Source organism: Tetrao urogallus (assembly GCF_951394365.1).
Source record: "Tetrao urogallus genome assembly, chromosome: 1".
NCBI classification, from domain to species: Eukaryota; Metazoa; Chordata; class Aves; order Galliformes; family Phasianidae; genus Tetrao; species Tetrao urogallus.
Window position 1 is genome coordinate 125,165,526 of NC_136813.1, and position 20,645 is coordinate 125,186,170.

The 20,645-nt window shown below is 38.5% G+C and overlaps 1 protein-coding gene across 1 annotated transcript; it reads left to right on the top strand.

The window, feature by feature from the left end:
• Window positions 1–1,476: 1,476 nt before the first annotated feature.
• On the top strand, window positions 1,477–19,820 carry SHISAL1 (shisa like 1; the record flags this gene model as incomplete). The annotated part of the gene is made up of 3 exons (XM_079549653.1): window positions 1,477–1,543; window positions 11,351–11,564; window positions 19,487–19,820. The coding sequence occupies 3 exons, from the start codon at window positions 1,477–1,479 to the stop codon at window positions 19,818–19,820; spliced, it is 615 nt and encodes a 204-aa protein (XP_079405779.1).
• Between the last annotated feature and the right edge of the window lie 825 nt (window positions 19,821–20,645).

Below are 20,645 nucleotides of genomic sequence, written 5' to 3' on the forward strand. Positions count from 1 at the left end.
GGTATGGTCTCCAATTGTTTTTCCTTTTGAATTGATTTATTTTAAAGCTACAAGTATGATAGTGGTTTGGACACTATTCACGTTTGCAGATTACAGCACATTCAATCACAACTTCTTGTACAAAAGTTACCACTGATTTATAGGACTGTGATCTGTTTTCTTCATCTGCTAAGATGACTTCTTACAGAATCTACTTGTTCTGGACATAGTATTTTTTTAGTGAGATATCTGTTGCCTCTAAGCACTGTCAGTAGAACTGTCTCCCCTCCCGTGCCCACAAATGTTACTCATAATGCAGTTATTATAAAACTGATACATTCCCCTTCTTTTTAAAGTGCAGGTGCAATTGTCTTGGGATTTTAATTTGCTGCTGTAGTCTATGGAGGACATCAATCAGTAAATTATATTGTATTTATCTGATTTCATAAGCATTTGGCATCATGTTGGTCTTGAGCTGTCAGAATCAATTTAATTTTTGACATAAAATGCCATTTTCCTTTAATTTTTTCCAAGTCACTCCTTTATAAAAGCCTTATTTTTTTTTTTTTTTTCAACAGCCTAAGTATAAGATGCAACCCAACAGCCTTCAGTAGTAAAACCTAGGTTTTCTGATGTATAGGCTAATCTCCCAGTGTTGTACAGGCCAACAAATTACCTTCTTATTATTTTCCGGTGTCCGTGTGAGTTCAGGATGCTGAAGACCAGCATTAGTCTGCATTAGCAATGACAACAGGTACCAGATGTTCCTGCTGGTGTTGGTGACGCTGTTTGCACTGGAACAGAACCTCTGCCATAGCTGTGTGAAATGCAGCTGGTGATGTTGAATCAATGCAGATGTAAGATGCGTTTCCCCAGCTGTAGGGCTTTTCTGCAAAACAAACTAGGCTATCCTTTTTATGAACAACTGCCAGCCAAACTGATCGCATCTCGCCCTGTCTTCCAGGAAAACCAAGAAATAGGAATAATTCTACAAAAGTCTTTTCATTAGAATCAAAGTAGTTTTTTCAAATGTTTCCAGCCATCTCAGTTGTTCAACCCACTTTCTGAACGACTGCACCCTCTATTGGAGTAAAACAGATCGACTTCCAAAGCAGATAATTTATTTTTACGTTGTTTATATCCTTCTGGTTCTTACAGGCATAATACAACAGCCCATTCATGTGACAATAAAACAAGCACAGTCTTGCTGATCTTAGATTACAGGGAAAGTGTGAATATCCAATAAATACTTTATATGATTTCTCTATACCCTGAGTTAATGAAAAGTATGTAAATAGCTCTATACATTCAGGGTAAAATGAGAAAGGAATAATAGAAATATTTTTTTTTCTTGTTGTGTGAAGTTATTTCAATTAACCAAAGCTCTGTGGGGAAGTAAATGTTTGAACAAACGAAAGTGATATGAAATAGACGATTAACCATGATGTTGCATCTCATCAAACAGGTGATTCTCTAATGGACCAATGAAAGCCAACAATGACAAGTTGTGGTCAACAGTCCTTGAATGTGCTGATGGTTTTGCTTTCATTACTCTTGTCAGCAGGTAACTAACTTTCATATCTTGAATTTATCTATCAATGTCATGAGGAAAAAAGTGTTGCAATTTGATATCAAATTCCTAAAAAACCAAAATGTTCAAGTGAGTTGTTAATTGAATAACAAATAAAGCATCTTTACATCTAACAACAAGGCTGAAATGTGAAATGCAATTGAAAATTCAGCTTAAGAAAGAAGAGCTGGTGGGGCAATAACATAGTTTAACAGAAAAAGACACTGTTTTGCTATAGTAGTTTTTCAGCTCACTTAAAAGAAAAAACCAAAATCTGCACCACCATAAAATCCAATCATTTTTCTGAATTATCATCTATTTGAAAAAAAAGCAAGTTGGGTACCAAATGTATGCTTTTATGTGTACACAAAAACACATGTGCATGTGAAAGATTGAACACTGAACTTTAACTGTATTTGAAATGAGTACACATCAGATATGATGTAACTTATATTTATATATATATACACACACATACTTAAAGAAAAATGCATGACATGATAGAATGCAAATTTTCCCAAATCTGAAGAACTGACAGAACTAGAAGGGAATATATGTTTATTTCTGTAGATACTAGATCTGCCCTAGATATTTGGTACTAGCACACAGATTTTGCAGCAATCTGTCAGCTGTTATATTGAGAATTAGTTGAGTGCTATGATTGCTAGTTGCATTTGTTCTTCAGAAGATATCTGCGACATTGAAGACATGGAATTTATTTACTTATTTATTTATTTATTTTGTAATGATAGGTGAATGTTTTCATTTACACCAAAAAGGAGGGGTGAATATTCACAGGCCAAATAGATTTGGTCTTAGGAATTATTAACTCTGACTAAGGCTTCTTTTGCCCTCCCTTCCTGAAGTGCTTTTTAACTGAAAATGTGGTTGATGCTTTTTTCCATCATTGCTCCATATTCCCTTATACCGCACCGCATCCATAATCACTATACTTAAAACTTTACCGGAGATTATATATCTTCAGATATCTTTGTGCTTCAGTAAGAGTTGGCATATTATTGCATATACGTGATGTCTGTAATGTGCAATGTTATATCCCCATCAGTTATTTGATGTATGGATTTTCTTTCCCACAGTACTGGTGCTTGTTTGCAAATGTTCAGCTTGATTCTTACTAAGGATAAATATTTACCTAGCTATAGATCTAATCTCCTTTTGTGAAAAATGTTACACTATTATCAGCTAAACTACTTGTTGGTGTAATCTTAAAATTTTATTTTCTTGTGGAGTCTTTTCATTTCTACCAGCCTCATGTGCACAAGAATCAGGCATGGGAGGTCAGAGCAATCTCTTTGTGTTTTTTCAGGTTCAGGTCATTTCAGAAAGCTATTTCCCTGGTGTAAAAGAAAAGTCAGTTATTCAAGAAGACTTCAGTGATTATATCCCACTGATCAAACATCACAAAGCTGTTCTGGTCTCTTCTTTTGATTTTTATTATGTTTTCATACTTTTACTGCTCATTTTAGGGGACTTCTACTAGAGACCACCTGAGACTTCACTTTTCCAATCATTTTCCCCAAGATAATTTAAATATATCTGTGTTCGAGTAGAATGGATGATAGCACTATGCTTGCAAACAGTAGTAATCTGCTGCTACATAAACATCTGTTACCTCAAACACAAGCAAAAAGCCAATGGCTTGACATATTTTTTTCTTAGGAGACAAAACTTAGTGCCTCTGATATACAGTTTTTTATTTGAAACTAGTTATATATGACCTTTAGTTCTTACATAATGTACCTACCAATAGTAGTAGTCAGTGTAGAGTGCAGGCTTCATTTGGAGTCACCACAAGTCTTTCATGCTAGCTAAGTTCCACTCATTGAGGAATTTTACTACTGACATCTGTAGGATTAGGTTTAAACCACTGCTAAATGACCTTTCATGGGACATGAATCAAAGGATAACATTTATTATTTGTTATTTTGTAGACAGCACGTGTGTACTTTTTTGTTTTTTGGCTAGGATCAGCTTCCATAAAGGAAAACTAATGGCACTGAGAGTAATGAGGGGAAAAAAGAGATTGCTACTCTCACTGAAATTATACAAACAGCATTCTTAAACTGAGCTGAAATGAAAATCTAAAGGCAAAACTTCTTGAGTTTCCTAGATTTTCAGATTTTCACCTGTGAAACTGTGCCTCACTTCCAATCTTTGACATACAAATACTCAAGTTCTTAAATCTATACGCATGCTTGTAAACTGCACTCAGTAATTTGAAGTGCAATTGGCTCTGCAGGCAGAAGGAAAGGGCAGAAGTTAACAGGCAAGTTCCCAGAACAGCTTTTCTCAGGGCCCAAGCTCCTTTGTGTCAGAAAAGGAAACAGTGGCAGTAGGTCTGGTACTGTGGTGGTGGCTAAGGATGAGGCTAAAATTCGGCAGCTTGAGCTGTGTGGTTAGAATTACAGAATCGTGGGGGTTGGAAGGGACCTCCCTACTAAAGCATGTACCCTATAATAGGTCGCACAGGTAGGCATCCAAACAGATCTTCATGTCTTCGCAGAAGAAGACTCCACAACCTCTCTGGGTAACCTTTTCAAGTGCTCCTCCATTGCCCATTCTGTAAAGAAGTTCTTCCTCATGGTAGTATGGAACTTCCTATGTTCAAGTTTTGGCCATTGTTCCTTGTCCTATAGCTACACATCACCAAGAAGAGTCTGGCCTCATCTATTTGCCTCCTAACTCCCTTTAGATATTTGTAAACATTTATCAGATCCAGTCTGTCCTCTCTTCCCCAGGCTGAACAGACCCAGGTTACTCAGCCTTTCCTCATATGGAAGATGCTCCAGGAGCTTTATCATCTTTGTGGCTCTCTGCTGGACTGCTTCTAGGATATCCCTGTCTCTTTTGGACTGGGAAACCCAGAACTGGACACAGTAGTCTAAACACAGCCTCGCCAGGGCAGAGTAGAGAGGGAGGATCACCTCCCTCAACCTGCTGGCCATGCTCTTTTTAACACACCCCAAGATGCCATTCCTTCTTTGGCAGCAGAGCACACTGCTAGCTCATGGCTAATCCGTTGTCGACAAGGACCCACCCTCATGTCCTTCTCCACAGAGCTCATCTCCAGCAGATCATCCCCTAACCTGTCCTGATGCCTGCAGAAATAGTTATAATAGAAATATATAATAAAATATACAGAAAGCAGTTATAATTTCTCAACATGGGCAAAATGTTCTCAGAGAAGGGAGAAATAGACTGTGACCCCATGAAGGAAAAAAAAAAAAAAGATAAAATCAAATTGGGCATACTAAAACTTCAGACTGATTTTGTTTCAGTGTTATCACAATGATGCACAATTTCAGAATACATGGACGTTTATTAACTGTACTAACTGAATAGGGAGAGTCTAATAGAGGGAGAAGCAGCATGCAGTCATACGGTAAGAATATACTCTCAGGCCACTGTAATGCCTAATTTTACTGTACAGGAATATTGATAGTTAGATTCATGTAATGGATTGAAATACATAAGGGATGGCATCAAAGCTTATACTAGCAAGCAAAATTTGACATTATTTGCATGTTACATTAATTATCCTTTCAATTAAAACATGAATGTTTACATAGCAAAATTGTCAGAGACTCTCAGATGATTGGTGTTGTGCTAAGTAAAATGTAAATATGTGAGTATTTGTATGGATTTATTTGGAAAGCTTATAATGATCAGCCATTCTGAAAATTCTGGTACTTGAAAAATTATGTGACTAAATTAGAAAAAAAATTGCACAGTTTAACCATGAACAGGTAGGGCTGCAGTAGCAGCTTCATATACACTGGCTGTTTACTTTTTATGGTAGACTGGATAAATTTTAAGATGAGCTCAAATCAGTCTGTTGAAGCATAGCAGACTATTCTCCGGAAATTAGTAGGAACAGAGATAGGAGCATCTATATCATCAACCTGTTCAGTAATGCCTTTTAAAAACAGGATGAGAATTTGCACATGCAAATCCACTCCAGAAACAGCTGCCATCTTTGCAACAGACAACCCACAGCCTTTCAGCTACATTACTTTTATCCTAAGTATTGCTGTAGAGACAAGGCTCTTTCATGCTCAGTATTTGAGTTATTTTCAGGAAAAATATTTTGTAAAATATTATACTTTAGTTTGCTCTAGGAATCAGAGATCCAATAAGCAAATACAGCAAGTGAAATGATTGATTTATTGTAAACTGTGTAATGCTTTGTCACGGTGTAATGGATTTGGCTGGATGGGATTATTTTGCTTTCCAGCAGCTTCTGTGGTGCTGTGTTTCAGACTGATGACCAATAAAGCATTGATAGCACAGCAACACTGCAGCTGTTGCTGGACGCTGCTTACGCAGCATCAAGGCATTTTCTGTTTCTCATTGGGCCTGTACAGCCAGACCCCCTGAACCACAATGACCAAAGTGATATTCCAGAGCAGATAATGTCATTCCCAGCCATAAAGCTGCGACAGGAGTTTGTTGCTTTTTTTTTTTTTTTCCCCATTAATTGCCGTTGCTTGGGGAATGGACTAGACATCTCTCCACTGGTGGTGCGTGATTGCCTTCATGTCACCTATTTTTTTCTTCTGTTCTTCTTCGCAAATTAAACTGCCTTTATCTCAACCCACAAGTTTTCTCACTTTGCCCTTCTGATTTTCTTCCCCCTCTCACTGGGAGGAGGAGTTCATGAGTGACTTTGTGGTGATAGCTGCCAACTAGGGTTATCCCACCACGCAGTGACTAGCAAATTCAGACCAAAACTCAAACATCACTTCATGCTTTTTTTTGTCTATTTATTGTAATCACTAGCACACATTTTACTATTTAAGGGTTTGTTTGGGAATACATTTTATTAGAAGCTTAACTCACGCTCTGACCCAATGTTATCTTCTATTCTGCCTTCTCTCTGTAGTCACCCTTCCCCATGTTTTCATCACCAAATTCAGCTGTGTTTAATTTTCCTTCAGAATGGTCAAAGAATCTGCCTAGGGATCAGAAAACATTTCACATGTGCTGATAAGTAAACTACTTTGCAGTGAGGAAGAATCTAAACCTTCCTGGAGCCTTTTAATGCATTCTCACAATGCAGTTTCTTTTTCAGCACTGGATAGTTTGAGAAGCGTGGAAGCATTCCATTGCTTATGAGAAGGAGTTTCAGTTCTGACAACATGCACTGGAGCCATATACAACTCAAGCCTAACCTCACAGGGCTGTTGTTCTCTTGCAGTAGTTTAACCTGGCTGTAATTTACCCAGGCTAAGCTGCAGGAACTATATATGAAAACTCGTAGTTCTGCTATCCTATTATTTTCAAAGCTAGTTCTAGCATTTTCTCTTAAAATGTCCCAAATTTGAAACAACAATCTATACTAAACACTGCAAAAATTACTATGTAGCTGTAATGTAGTAATCTAACACTTTTAAAGGAAAAAGGAAAAAGGCATCATACAAAAAAAAAAAAAAAAAAGTCTACATTTAACATGTATATGTCATAACATTCATCTAATTATATATCAAGTAAGCATGATAAATGAAGGTATAATGAGGTACATCTGTAGGTTGCTCTGAAAGTAATGCTTCCTATTTAATTCTGTGGAAATTGTAACAGATACAAAGAGCACGTTGCCACTCTTGAAATGGACCACCCACCACCTCACTGTGCTCACAGCTACTGTTTGGTCTCCAAATGTCAGTGAATGTCAATGGGTGCCATTTTTTTTCACACGGAGGAATTTGATGACACACCTTTGCTGCCTCCACAATTCCATTACAGACGTTATTTAGTCAGGTTGTCCCTCTGCTACCATCTGTCTCACAGCAAGAAAATGTAATGGATTATTGGTGGGAAGATTCAGCCTCTGCAGCCATACTGCCAACATTGCCTCTAACATCATTAGCCAGTACTATAAAACAGGAGGCATTACTTTTGAAGTAGCTTGTATATATCTTAAAAGAACATTTTTTGCACAGCATAATACAGATATTTCTTCATTTGAAGCATCTGAAGCAGGCAATTTATCAGAGAAAGATTAAATGGATACTCTTCAGCTCACTACTGTGAATAAAAATGCTATGAATAAATGTCACTATTGAAGTGCAAGGCTACTCCATGAAGGCTTCCATTTCACTCAGATTTACTAGGCCCAGAAACGTGACTTATAGGAAAGCTCCCTGATTGTAAAGAGATCTACAGTAAAACACAAAGCAGGCATTACCTTGATATACTGATCTGTATGACCACCAGAAAGGAGGTCAATGTTCTTTCTGTTTGTTGACATTAGACATGGATGCTTTTTTCCTAGTAACAATGATTAGTAGAACTGTGTGCATTAGAGTGTTTGTAATGCACCCCTGCAAGCTGGTATTAAACATTTACAGAATGCCTAGGGCACTTTACAAGAGCTTAACCATGTTAATTTAATGCCATTTGACTTGCTCTAGCTCATCCATGTGTGCACTGGAGCTATGAGAGACCTGAACTTCCTTCACTGAAAGCTGGAGAGGAGGCAGGACAGACTGGGGAAATCTTAACGGGCACCAGAGTTTTGTATTTAAGTAAATGAATCAAGCTTCTGGTCATTTTAGAAATCAAATCATTACTCAAATACTCTGTTTGGTTTATGAATTTCTTCTGTGCCATAGGTCTCAGCTTTAATAATAATAATAATAATAATAATAATAATAATAATAATAATAATAATAATAAACGTGCATAGTTAAAACTAAAATGATGATGGAAGAGAGTGCACCCCAGCAAGTTTATTGATGATGCAGAAGTGGAAGGAGTAGCTGAGAGACCAGAAGTTCATGCTGCCTTCCAAAGGGACCCGGACAAGCTGGAGATTTGGGCTGACAGGTATCTTGTGTGGTTTAACAGGAGAAAAAGAAGGTCTTGTCACTAGAGAGGAACATGCACATGTGCATGCTGGGACTGCCCAACTGAAAAGCAACTTGGCAGAAAAAGACCTGGGAATACTGGTGGGCATCAAGTTGAAAATGAAACAGCGGAGTGCCATTGTATTTAAGATAGGTAATAGTGTCTTGGGTTGCAAAGTATTGCCAGCAAGTTGACGAAGGTGATCCCTCCCCTCTACTCAGCACTGCTGAGGCCACATCAAAAATACTGTGTTCAGCTCTGGGCCCCCCTGTACAGGCAAGAGACAGAGATAATGAAAAGAAACCAACAAAAGTCTATTAAGATGGAGAAGTTTCTGGAGCATCTCTCATATCAGGAAATGCTGAGAGACTATTTAGCTTAGAGAAAAGAAGTCTCAGGGGAATCTCATTAATGCATGTAAATACCTGAATATGCAAAGAGGACAGAGCCAGGCTCTTTTCGGTGCTGCCTAGTACCAGGACTAGATGCAGTGGGCACAACTAGAATACAGGGGGCTCCCTATGAGCACTAGGAAGCAATCTCATCCCATGCAGTTGACAGAGCCCTGGCACAGATTGCCTGGAGAGGTTGTGGAGCCTCCTTTTTGGAGATTTTCAAAAGCTGCCTATTGGCTTGATCAGCAGCTCTCTGGTGGCCCTGCCTGAGCAGGGGTTGGGCCAGGCAACTTTCTTTCCAACCTCAGCCATTGTAATTTTTCAAATGTGGATCAATCATGGAACACCTACATTTTACTGCTATGTTATTTAAGGTGATGGGGCAAGGGGAGAGAGAAGTTAGTACTTGTTCAAACAAATACATGTGTCTGTATTCCTTTGGTAATCACAGCATTCTTCAAGCTCTTCAGATCCCGAGTGACATTGTCTATGAAGGGATTTTCTTTGTTGTTAAAGTAATAATGACAGGTGTGTGTGTGTACATAATGTGCATAATAGTTGCATTATCCTACCAATCTATATCTGAGATTACTTGCCTCTCTGAACACTGTGCTACACTAATACTAGAGCTTAGGTTCATCTCAGCTAATTTTAGGAATGGAGCTGAGGTCTGTTTTTGGAGGATAACTGCTGTAAGATCTTCAATCAGTAGAAATAGAGACAAGTGGAGATAGGAACTTTCATAAAGGGTGAATCAAGTTTTATACACATTTGATTATCCTTGGAGGCCCTCATCTATCTGGTTTGGTGTTGTTTCTTTCTCAATAAATTTGTGGTTACAAAACCTAAGTTTGCATTCTAGCCACACATGTACTATTATCAAGGAGGACCATGTTTCAGGTAAATGAAAAACTAAACATTGGCATGAGAGGATGCAAATGAATTCCTGCACTGATTTCGTGAGATTCTCATGCAATTTTTTTTAGGCCTCAGTTTAGCCATTAAAATAAATACATATTTCAGACTGTAAAATGTTTAGAGTAGTTTTCCTTCATTCAGAAGGGAATATGTGACCTTGTTTTCTCCTCAGTTTAATGCTTTGTTCTATATCCCTCTATACGCATAAATAAAGAAGTCATTTCCACTGCAATGATCATTAAAATTTGATTAAGCCCACAGTAAAAGAATGCGAGAAACCTGAAAATAAAAATGAGAAAGCAATGATTTTCAGCCAACAGGAACTGTGTGTGGAGAGATGCTGTACAGTTAAGCTCAATCTATGCCAGTCATTATAAGTATCCTCATGTACTGATAAACATATATGAAAATCATACATCAAGTTAGAAGAGTTAATTCTGCCAGCCTAAAGTGAGCATCTTCAGTCTGTGTAACCTCACAAAGCGCAGTTGCCCACAGCATTACTGTGCCTCCGTTCTCTAATCAGAGTAAAAACATTTCACTGCCACTTGTGCATTCAGATTCTTGACTTCTATATTTTGTTCTCTTTAGAGTGGAAGGCCTTTGGGCACCCTATGGTACACATAGCCCTTAATACTGCAGGGCCTTCCACAAAAATGAATCAGAATGGTGACAGTATATGGAGCTTTTTTTGTGCAGGACTTTTCAGATGTACAAAGTACTCACATGTAGGTGATTAACAACCATGCTGGAAGGGCTCTCCCTGCTGCCCCTTGGCACGCTTGCTTAGTTCAGGCAAACTGAGGTGATTGCATGGCTTCCAGTTCAGAGCTGCTGGTAACCAGCAGGCTGCCTGCGATCTTACCATGCAGCTGTAACCACAGTGTGCCAGTCACTGCAGCAGTCAGCTGCATTCAAAGGGTATGGATGGCCTTCCTTTTATGTCTTTTTCAGGAAAAGTGATGGTAAAAGCATTGCGACAGTCCAGGAAAAAATGTTCTCAGAGGGGTAATAAATACTTTACATGAGAATTTAATAAAAAAGACCTGTAAGAATTCCCAGGAGTAGCTGTATTTCTACTGTCTCCTTGCAAATTCAAAGTTGTTGAGATCTGTTAAACTGTTTTGTACTTCCTATATCTGACAGAATAATCCTTACTGAAGAACTACCTTCACAGTGGAAAAGAGATTTCTATCAGTAACAATGACCAGAGATCAAGCATCTTCAAACTTTTGTTGCAGTTTTTATATCTGCTTTTTGTTTCTATGAAGTCATTGATGGAAAATCAAACATGGACATTGTTAGGTGTTTGTGGATATCTGTGTACACACCATGAAAATGTTTTCCTAAATACTATTGTGTTTCTTGGCTTGGAAAGCAGTTCTTCCCTTGAAATAAATGACAGTTATCAGAATTATAGCAGTAGTAAAAGTCAAAAAACAACAAATTCTAAATGCTATGATTTTTAGTATAAAATGTTATAATGTTGAAAGTTCTGAAATATTAACTTTTTCAGAAATCAAAGAACAGTTGTTTAAGCTTAACCAATGAAAAACTGTAGTTCATAGCACACAGATGACAGAAATGACTCACCATGCTAATACTGTTCTTTGTTTTACAGTGTTGTCCGCACATTTTCGGGTCTGCGAGCCATATACAGACTACAAAGGACGCTACCACTTTGGTTTTCACTGCCCCCGTCTTTCTGACAATAAATCTTACATCTTTTGCTGTCACCATAACAACACAGTGTTTAAATACTGCTGCAATGAGACAGAATTTCAGACTGTTATGCAGATGAACTTAACAGGGAATGTAGATGGATATATGCATAAGTAAGTACATGAGTTTTAAGTGCTCTTCACCAAACTGTTCCTGGTCTAGTAATGTAGTCTGAGGTGTACTTAATGATAGGAGCAATTAAAATATTCACACACAGAGAAACATTGCTGAAAGGCTTTTGCTATTGTAGAACTTTTAAAAGAAATGGTATTTTAGCTTTGCTTTCATTGCTTTGGTGCATATTATAAACATTGTTTGGACAGTGTGTAAGTAAAAGTTGCATATAAATACAAGAGATATAAAGATATATATAAAAGTTACAAATGAACAGTCTCTCCTCAGCTTCAGTCTTATCTGAACTATATTTAAATGTACGTCTGTAAAAATAAACCTCAAAACCACATCCATGGGGGAAGAGGGAGGGAGCTGACTTTTTCCATGTCAGCCCTGTATTGAATCTCTGATATTTCACATGTAAATCTCTTGTAATCTCTGACCTTGGGGAACAGAATGTATTTGCTTATATACCAACACTGTGTGATCTCCTTGCCTCTTACCTGAGATACTTCCATGTAGTTCTGGGCCTATCCTTAGGTTAAATATCAGTTAGTTTTGTTTTGTTGGTTTTGTGTTTTTTTTTCATAAGAAACTAATCTGTAGCAAGCAGATGTTTGTTACTGATTACTTATTTATGATGGCAAAATGCTCACTTGTGATCTATCTTGTATCATATTTTATATTCTGGCCACACTAATCCACTGTAATTTCTCTTGGTGCAGAGGGCAACTTTCAGCTGATGTAAAACTCCCACAGTCAAATTCTGATCTGTTTGCTTTCCCCTGACATTTTATTCTGGTATCCAGGCCCTTTAGGGCAAGAAAGGGACAGTTTAAAGACAGCTGGAATTCCAACCTATTGATTTTTGGTTACTATGGGGATTTCAGTGTTTTGTTTTCTGGTGCAAACCTTGGTCAGCTTGTTGTCATTCATCTATATAGTACAAGGTGCAGAGCTGGAATACTGATGTTCTGATGTTGGCTCCTTTAGCTTTTAACTGCAGCAAGCAGCAGCCAGCTCAGTGTTGTCTTCCTTAACACCTTTCCTACAGCTCTGCCTTCTAATGTTTGAATCTTGTATAGATTGCACACTATAACTTAAAAGGTGTTAGCAACAACCACCTAGAATGAAGGAGCCTGTAGCATATGTAGTGTAAAAGAGTGATACTTGCATAGTATCTCCTGGGATGTAGAACATTTCTCTGCCACTTGCCTTGTTGTTTGCATGTGCATTCACGTGTACATGTACACACACATGCATGCACCCACAGAAGTAAACATAGAGTTCTTTCTATTTTAGGGCTGTGATGTGTAAGCAGTTCATCAATGGGAAAGAATGTCATTTGGTATTCTATGGGCTATGGGATCTGGCTTTAATTAAAATACTTAGAGCCTAGTGTAACTTGATTTTAGTTTTAATCAAGCAGACACTTCTTTAAAAGTCACTTCATGCAGCTGTGATGGAGAAGGGGCTATTTCTGTAGTGTTTGTTGGTAAGAGTCATTGAGAATCACTTGCAGAGCGCGTAACTTACATATGTCTTCAGTCCAGAATTTCTTGTGGACATTAGCTATGTGCTGATCAAAGGTGCAAAGCAAAGGTGTGAGAGAAAATGTTAAATAAAAAAAAGAGCTTTTGGAGAGATAGTTTAGAGAAGTGCATGAGTGAAACCACTATTCCCCTTTTGTAACTGTCTGCGATATTAAATCCATCAGGGCCAGGAAAATGAAGAGAAGCTAACTGTCTATTAAAAATCCTCCAGTGTAAAGAGACAGAGAGAAATCTCCTCATCTTGAGCTCACTGAGATTTGTAGAAGACTTTCTTACGATTTTAATGTGCTGTAGAAGAGCAGAAAGAAGCGAAGCCTAGATGCCTGCACTTAGGTCACTGTAATAAACATCTTAACACACTCGGACTTTATTTAATTTTTGTAATTTAACTTTATTTGGATTCTAATACATCCAGGATTCACTATACTGTTACAAAGTCAGCTATTTGTTTAGATCTAATTTCACACACCAGTGAAAAAAAAATCTGGTGAAACCTATTGTACTGTGGCTGCAGAGAATGAATGATTTAGGATATGGGAGTAGCAATGAACTGAAAAAAACAGTATTGTAGTTATTATAGTTTTAAGGGAAGAGTGATTCAATATTATTAATATTTTGTTATTTTTCCCCTTTGCCATTCTTGTGATCATCAAAACACATCTCTTGTTTTATCAGGCAACTGAGGGGAAAAATTAATGAAGTCATATGTAATTCCTTTGTTGTGACATGGCTGAAAAACCACATTTGTCTTCTACAGTCATACAGTGTAATGATAGTGGGTTTATTTACATTACTTAAATTTCCATAACTAAACATTTCTGTGTTTTGGTAACTGCAGAATACTGGTCTATATCTTTGCAATCACACAGACTAATCAGTTTATAATATTTTTAAATGTTAGCAATTCGTGTAGTATTAAATATAGGAATACCAGTGATGTCTAACAGACAAAAAAGATTCTGCCATCCAAAAATTTTTCCATAACACTTTGTCTAATAAGTTATTTGATTATTCTTAAAAATGGTATTAACCTGAGTCTTGTATTTGTCCTCTCTCAGATTCTCTGTTATGCATGTTCTGGTAGGAATCAGCAGCAGTACTGTGTTAAGAGTCCTTGATCTGACACTGGAACAGCGTTATGGCAGTCTGTAATGCATCCGTGTTTTTTTTTATGTTTTATTCCAGTTTTTCAGAGTTGAATGGCTTTAGCACAGCACACTACAACACTGCACCAAAAGCAATGTGAGACCAGAATAGCAGTATCTTTCTCCGTGTGCAGCATGTCCCCTGCAGAGCTGGCATTTGGTTAAATATCTCACAGAAAATCTTCTTTACAGAAAGCAAAGCTAAATAAATACATAAAATTTTCATTTCCACCACCAACTGTTCCAAAAAGATGCAGTCTAGCTGGGAAGACCTCTTAGGTACTGCAGCAGTGGATTCTTCAGGAAAATAGAAGATGGGACAAACATCTTTAGATATCTTCTATTTTAGTGTGTATGTAAAAAAATACTGAGGTTTCCTCAGTGATAGAAGTACCAAGGAATTTGCAAGGAGGTAAGCTTGCATTTGCTTGGGGCAACACTTAAAACGTGTTACTACTGCAAGCAACAGTCCTTTTTAACTAGAATAGGGAAAGAAGCATTTTCCATGGCCATCTGCCCACATTTATACTGCAGCTGTAGAATTCTGCTCACAATTGTTTTGATTTGTTGGGCTTTTTTAAGCCCGAATTCCTTAATGAATTATTTTCTGTTCGTGTGCAGCATATAAAAAAAAACAACAAACTCTTCTAAAAAACAGCTTAGTCCAAAACCTGCTTGCCATCTCTATTGAAAAATTAATAAATTAGATTGAAGGAATTGCGTGGGTAAAAATAATAACATAATCTGTCTATTTTCACTTCTTTGTAGGGGTGTCAGAGAAATCTGTGTAGGATTTTGTACATGGAATTGGATGAGACGGGTAAAAAAAGTATTTATTTTCCTCAGAGAGCCCAATTCAAGGCTTCTTGAAGCCAGAGCAAATATTTACAAAAGTAAATATCTGCATCAATTCTATAGCATATGTACATTCTATTTCTGTAAAAGCCGAAGTGTCTTGAAATAAAGAGCTCCTAAGCTTTTGTGGTAGATCCGTGAATTATTCTGTTTCATGTACAAGCTAGGAAGGAATGATCATGTAACTTTACTCCATATTCAATTTTTCTGTCTGTGGGTCTGTGACAGCAGAGGACTGGGCAGGATGGCCTTGGAAGTCACTCCAGCATTACTATGCTAACCTTGTATGGAAGCTAAAAGCAAAGCTCCAGAATCACCTGTTGGGAGGGTGGGAGAATTAGGAGATGAAGACAGGCTTTTCACCCAGAGAGGGGGAGAAGGAGATACAGCCACACCAAAGCAACCAAATTAGACTTGTCTGTCCTGGTGAAGGAACAAACTCCAATAAATTGAATCTTGACAGATTGGGAATCCATTCAGACTTATTTTTTTTATCAAAATGAAACTTCTGCACAGAAGCGCAGAAAAATCAAATTGCAGGGTGAAACTTTTAAAATTAAATAATTCAGCTCAATGAAATGATACAGTCCTAGGTGCTTTGATTCCCAGTTCTTTGCCCTGTCTCTGGCCCTACTGTTATTCAGTGGTACAGAAGTAAGGTTGTTTATTATCTAATTAAGGTATCTTCTCAATTTGTAGGGAAGTTTTAATTTTTAATGTAGTTATGAACATCAGCAAAATTAGTATTTTCTACCAACTCAATAGTTTGAGAAACAAAGTGTATCAAAATACAGCATTTCTCTCTGTGTATGAAGCGCACTACTCTATTAGTTTTGCTTGTGATCTTTCACGAGGCTCCTTTGATAGTGATGCTGTCCCACTGTCTGTTAAGTTAAATAAGGCACTCTTTCATTTCTGTACTTGTGAGGAACAGATGTTATTTAGAAGGAACAGATGGAGAATTCGTATATGGCATGATTAATAAATTGTTGCTTTAAATTGGAACACTCAAAATAACTCTAATTTTCACTAAACCAAAATTCTTATGGGTAAAACTAAATGCCTGAAATAGCAATGAATTCTTCTGAGGTAACAATAAGAAATGTTCCTCCCTCTCAAATTGCTGCTAAACAAAAATAACATTTTCTAACATTTCCATTCTTCCTGTGGATCAAACACAGTTCACATCTTTGTAACACAGACACTGTTGGCAGTAATGGTGCAGAAAGACAGGATTTGTTACAGTGGATTTCTTTCTGACTTTTGAATTAAGGGCTCTTGGAAGCACTATGCTTTGTCTACTTCCAATCCTTCTAGGAATTTACTGAAAAGTTTGAAATCCTAGGCTAGCTTAATCCTGCAGTTACGCAGAAGGGCCTGTTAACAGCCCCAACCTTCCTGATCGTTTCCTTACGATCGTTTGCTATGGAGCCTCATTTAATCTAGGCGTGTTTATCAGCTTAGTGGAAAGATCACTCACTGAAAAGGGGAATCAGTCTTGTTATGTGCTTACAGGCAGCAACAGAAATTAAAATTCTGATTTCTCATGTGACTTCTTGTTTCAATTACTGACTTTTTTTTTTTTTTTTTTAGTATAAAATGAAAGAGCCATACAACAGTTTAAACAGAAGTGAAGGTTCAAAGCAGGAGCTTGAAATGGTTTAGGTTTGAAAGAGTTTGGGATATTTTTTCAAACTGTCACAGTATCTTTCTTTCTTGTGTCTACAATACATGTTCCCAGCCTTTTTTCTTCAGGTTTGATTGATGTTCTGATGAAATGCAATCCCCTCAAAGTTTCCCTGAGTGTCTATGAATGAGTATGGTTGAGCTGGTGCTAGATTCTCTTTGTGTAAGTTCAGCTCCAAACAGATGGGAGTACTTACATAGTACTATTACTCTGAGATCATTTTCCCCTATGGCTGTCTTCCTAATGACATTTTTTATTAGTGTCTCTTCTGCTTGTTCATTTTCATAGCCTCCACACCTATTTCCACATAAGCTCTTAAGTCTAGATCAGTGTTCTTTCCTGCACACCTAACAAATTCATTTTTACTTGTTTCTTTCCTTCTCTGCTCTCACCTCATCTTCCTCACTCAGAATTTCCAATCCAGACTGCACTTTCATCTGATAGTTGTTTACTTTTACTATTGTGTCACCTGCAGAGCTTTACCACTTTTTCCCATTTTTGTTCTCCCAGTTCTCGACCTCTTTTCTTTCTTTTTTTCTTTTAATAACTTTACTCATCTGTCCTAGCTTTAAAGCTCTGCATACCATGCCAGCAGCAGATAATTTTACTACCTTTATCCATATACACCCTATAGCTAGACCAACATGTACATGTTGTACATGTACAAATGTAATAATTTCTTCTTATTGAATGCATAATATAATAAGATCTTGTCAGTATTTTTCCTTCTTAAATTTACTACCAGCAAACTAATGATCTGAGAGATACCTGTAATAGCATCTGCTGCATCCAACAATAATTAGTCAGAACACTGAAGGCAAGTCCAAGCACTATGAGCTACTTTTAAGACTGGAGTTTTGTAATACATGTCAGCAGTGACTGTTTTCAGTAGTAGACACCTCCTCAGGGTCAATGATTGCAACATATTTTCATGTGGTTATCCTCACTCCTATGTGTCCAGAGAAGGGCAACGGAACTGGTGAAGGGTCTGAGCACAAGTCTTATGAGGAGCAGCTGAGGGAGCTGGGATTGTTTAGTCTGGAAAAGAGGAGGCTCAGGGGAGACCTCAGGAAGACACTCTGCAACTTCCTGAAGGGAGGTTGTGGTGAGGAGGGATTTGACCTCTTCTCCCAGGCAACAAACAGGACCCAAGGAAATGGCCACAAGTTGTGCCAGGAGAGATTTAGAGTAGACATAAGGACAAACTTTTTCTCTCATAGAGTGGTCAAGCACTGGAATGGCTGCCCAGGGAGGTGGTGGAGTTGCAGTCCCTGTCAGTGTTCAAGAGATATCTGGATGAGGAGCTATGAGATATGGTTTAGTGGCTTGTGGTAGCAATGGTAGTGGAAGGACGGTTAGACTAGATGATCTTGTAGGTCCTTTCCAACCTTGTGATTCTATGATTCTATATAAATGCCTTGTTGCTTCCAGAGAGGTTATTCTCTGGGAGAAGGAATTTGCAGAATAAAACACAGGACCTGTCTGTAACACTATGTGGAAAGAGAATGTCTGCTCTTTTAAGTGTATCTGGTCAAGGACCTCTTTTAATGAAACAAGAGGTAACAAGACAAGGAAGTGGTGATGGACACCAAATCTGGTCAGTCACACTAACTTATGAGAGCAGGTAAGAGCGTAGGAATGTTTATTCCTGTAGGGTTATCTGATGGATGACTTTTAAGGTGGGAAGCATCACAAGAAACAAACCTTCCAGTCGCATGCATTGGCAGGCTAATGAGCTACAGGTACTGCTTCTATGAAGTATGAACTTTGCAACTGATACAACTGTGATCCAACGGGGCCTGAACTGGGAATGTGTCACAGAGCTCTGCAAACCCAAGGGGGTGTGCAGGGGAAGGGGTAGTATATATTCACCAGCAAACTTCAAGCTAGACCATCCAGCAAGTAGGACAACCATGGGGCTCAGGGTCTGGGGAGGGGTGCTGGGCAGACTGAAGGGCTGTGCCAGGCAGTGCTTAAGGATCGGGGCAGAGGAGTTCTGGGCAGACAGAAAGGCCATGCCAGTACGTGTGGGGTCTGGGGAAATGCTAGATGGACAGAGGACCCATACCAAGTGCTTGAAGGATTGCAAATGTGTGTGTGTTCATGAACGTAGAGGGAGATGTGTGTACGCCTGTACTGGTGACCTTATGTCTCTGCCAGGCAGAGAGAAGGAAGGGGTCTTGGCCGCCTGTATCTGTTCTACATGAGTGCTGTGTGTAAGTGCTGTTGAAAGCAGCCCTTGGCTGAAGCCGCCTGTCTGTGACTCTGGAATGTATGCTCAGTTTTGCTAATGGCTAAATCTGTGAAGGGAGAAGCAGCAGCCCTATCCCTTAGCCTGAACAGAGACCCCAGGGAACTGGGCTGCACTCAGTGGCAGAGAAGGAGTGGTCCTAGGCCAAAAGAGATGGACATTCACTCTCATTGCTCTTCTTTACCACACCTAACATCAACTCTTCGTTTGTGGTCTCGTTTAAAGCACTGGAGTTAATCATAGACCACATTTATACATTGGTATAAATTGGTATGTCACGCAGTATTTATAATTTTTAATTATATACTTCAAAAGAAAATTTTTGTTTTCTATGCATTCTACTGACATAATTGAAGAAACAAATAACTCTTAATACAATGATGATTACTGACGTATTACCTGACTTGTTTTCCCTTCTTTTTTTTCACAGCAACTACAGCGCACTGTTAGGGGTGTGGATCTATGGTTTTTTTGTGGTGATCTTGCTGGTACTGGACCTTTTGTATTACTCTTCAATGAACTATGATATTTGCAAATTTTACCTAGCACGGTGGGGAATCCAGGGAAAGTGGATGACACAAGGACAGAGCCGATGGATTAATTCTGCTCAGGACCCAAGCCAAGTACAGACTCAGCCTCAGCCAGAGACGCAGCCTCAAACTCAGCCTCAGCCACAGCCTCAGACATCACAGACAGTACATACTCTAAAAGGAGATGCTTTAAGCCCACCCCTGATGTCTTTTCAGAGTACATCTGCCTGGTAAGTAAATTAAGCCATACTGTGATGTATTTTTTAACTCCGTTACCTTGTAGTGTGAACAGTCATTTGCGTTTGGAAGCATCTGCAAATTCAGGGTTGTGGTACCATTCAAGTACCTAAGACGTAATTCTTTGTATTATGAATTCTCTTATGTAATTGCTGCTTAGGAGTTATTTGTTATTCTGGAATGTCTTACATCATCTTGTAATACTGTTCTCTCAGAGAAATAGATGCTGCCATTTTTCAATGGTAAATAGTTATGTTACTCCCATACAACATCCTTGTCTCTAAATTGGAGAGAGATGAATTTGAAGGGTGGACTGTTTGCTGAATAAATAATTGGCTGGATATCCATATCCAGAGAGTTGCAGTCAATGCTCTATATCCAGATAGAGATCAGTAATGAGGAGTGTTCCTTAGAGGTCTGCACTGGGATTGGTGTTATCTGCTATCTTCATGAATGACATAGACTGGGATTGAGTGCAGCCTCAGCGGATTTGCTGATGACACTAAGATGAGGATGCAGTTGATATGACAAAAGGAAAAGATGCCAGCCAAAGCAACTTAGTGAAGCTTAAAAAGTGGGCCTACATGAAATAAATGGGGTTCAACAAATGCAAGTACAAGAAGCTACACTTGGGTGGAGGCAGTCCCAGACATCAACAGAGACTGGGTGAAAAATGGATTTAGCCCTGCACAGAACTTGGGGTTCTTGTAGACAAAAGGCTGGGCATGAACCCACAGTGTACACTTGCAGCCTGGAAAGGCAACTGTAAATTTGGCTTTATCAAGAGAAGGTTGGCCAGCAGGGCAAGAGCGGGGACTGTTT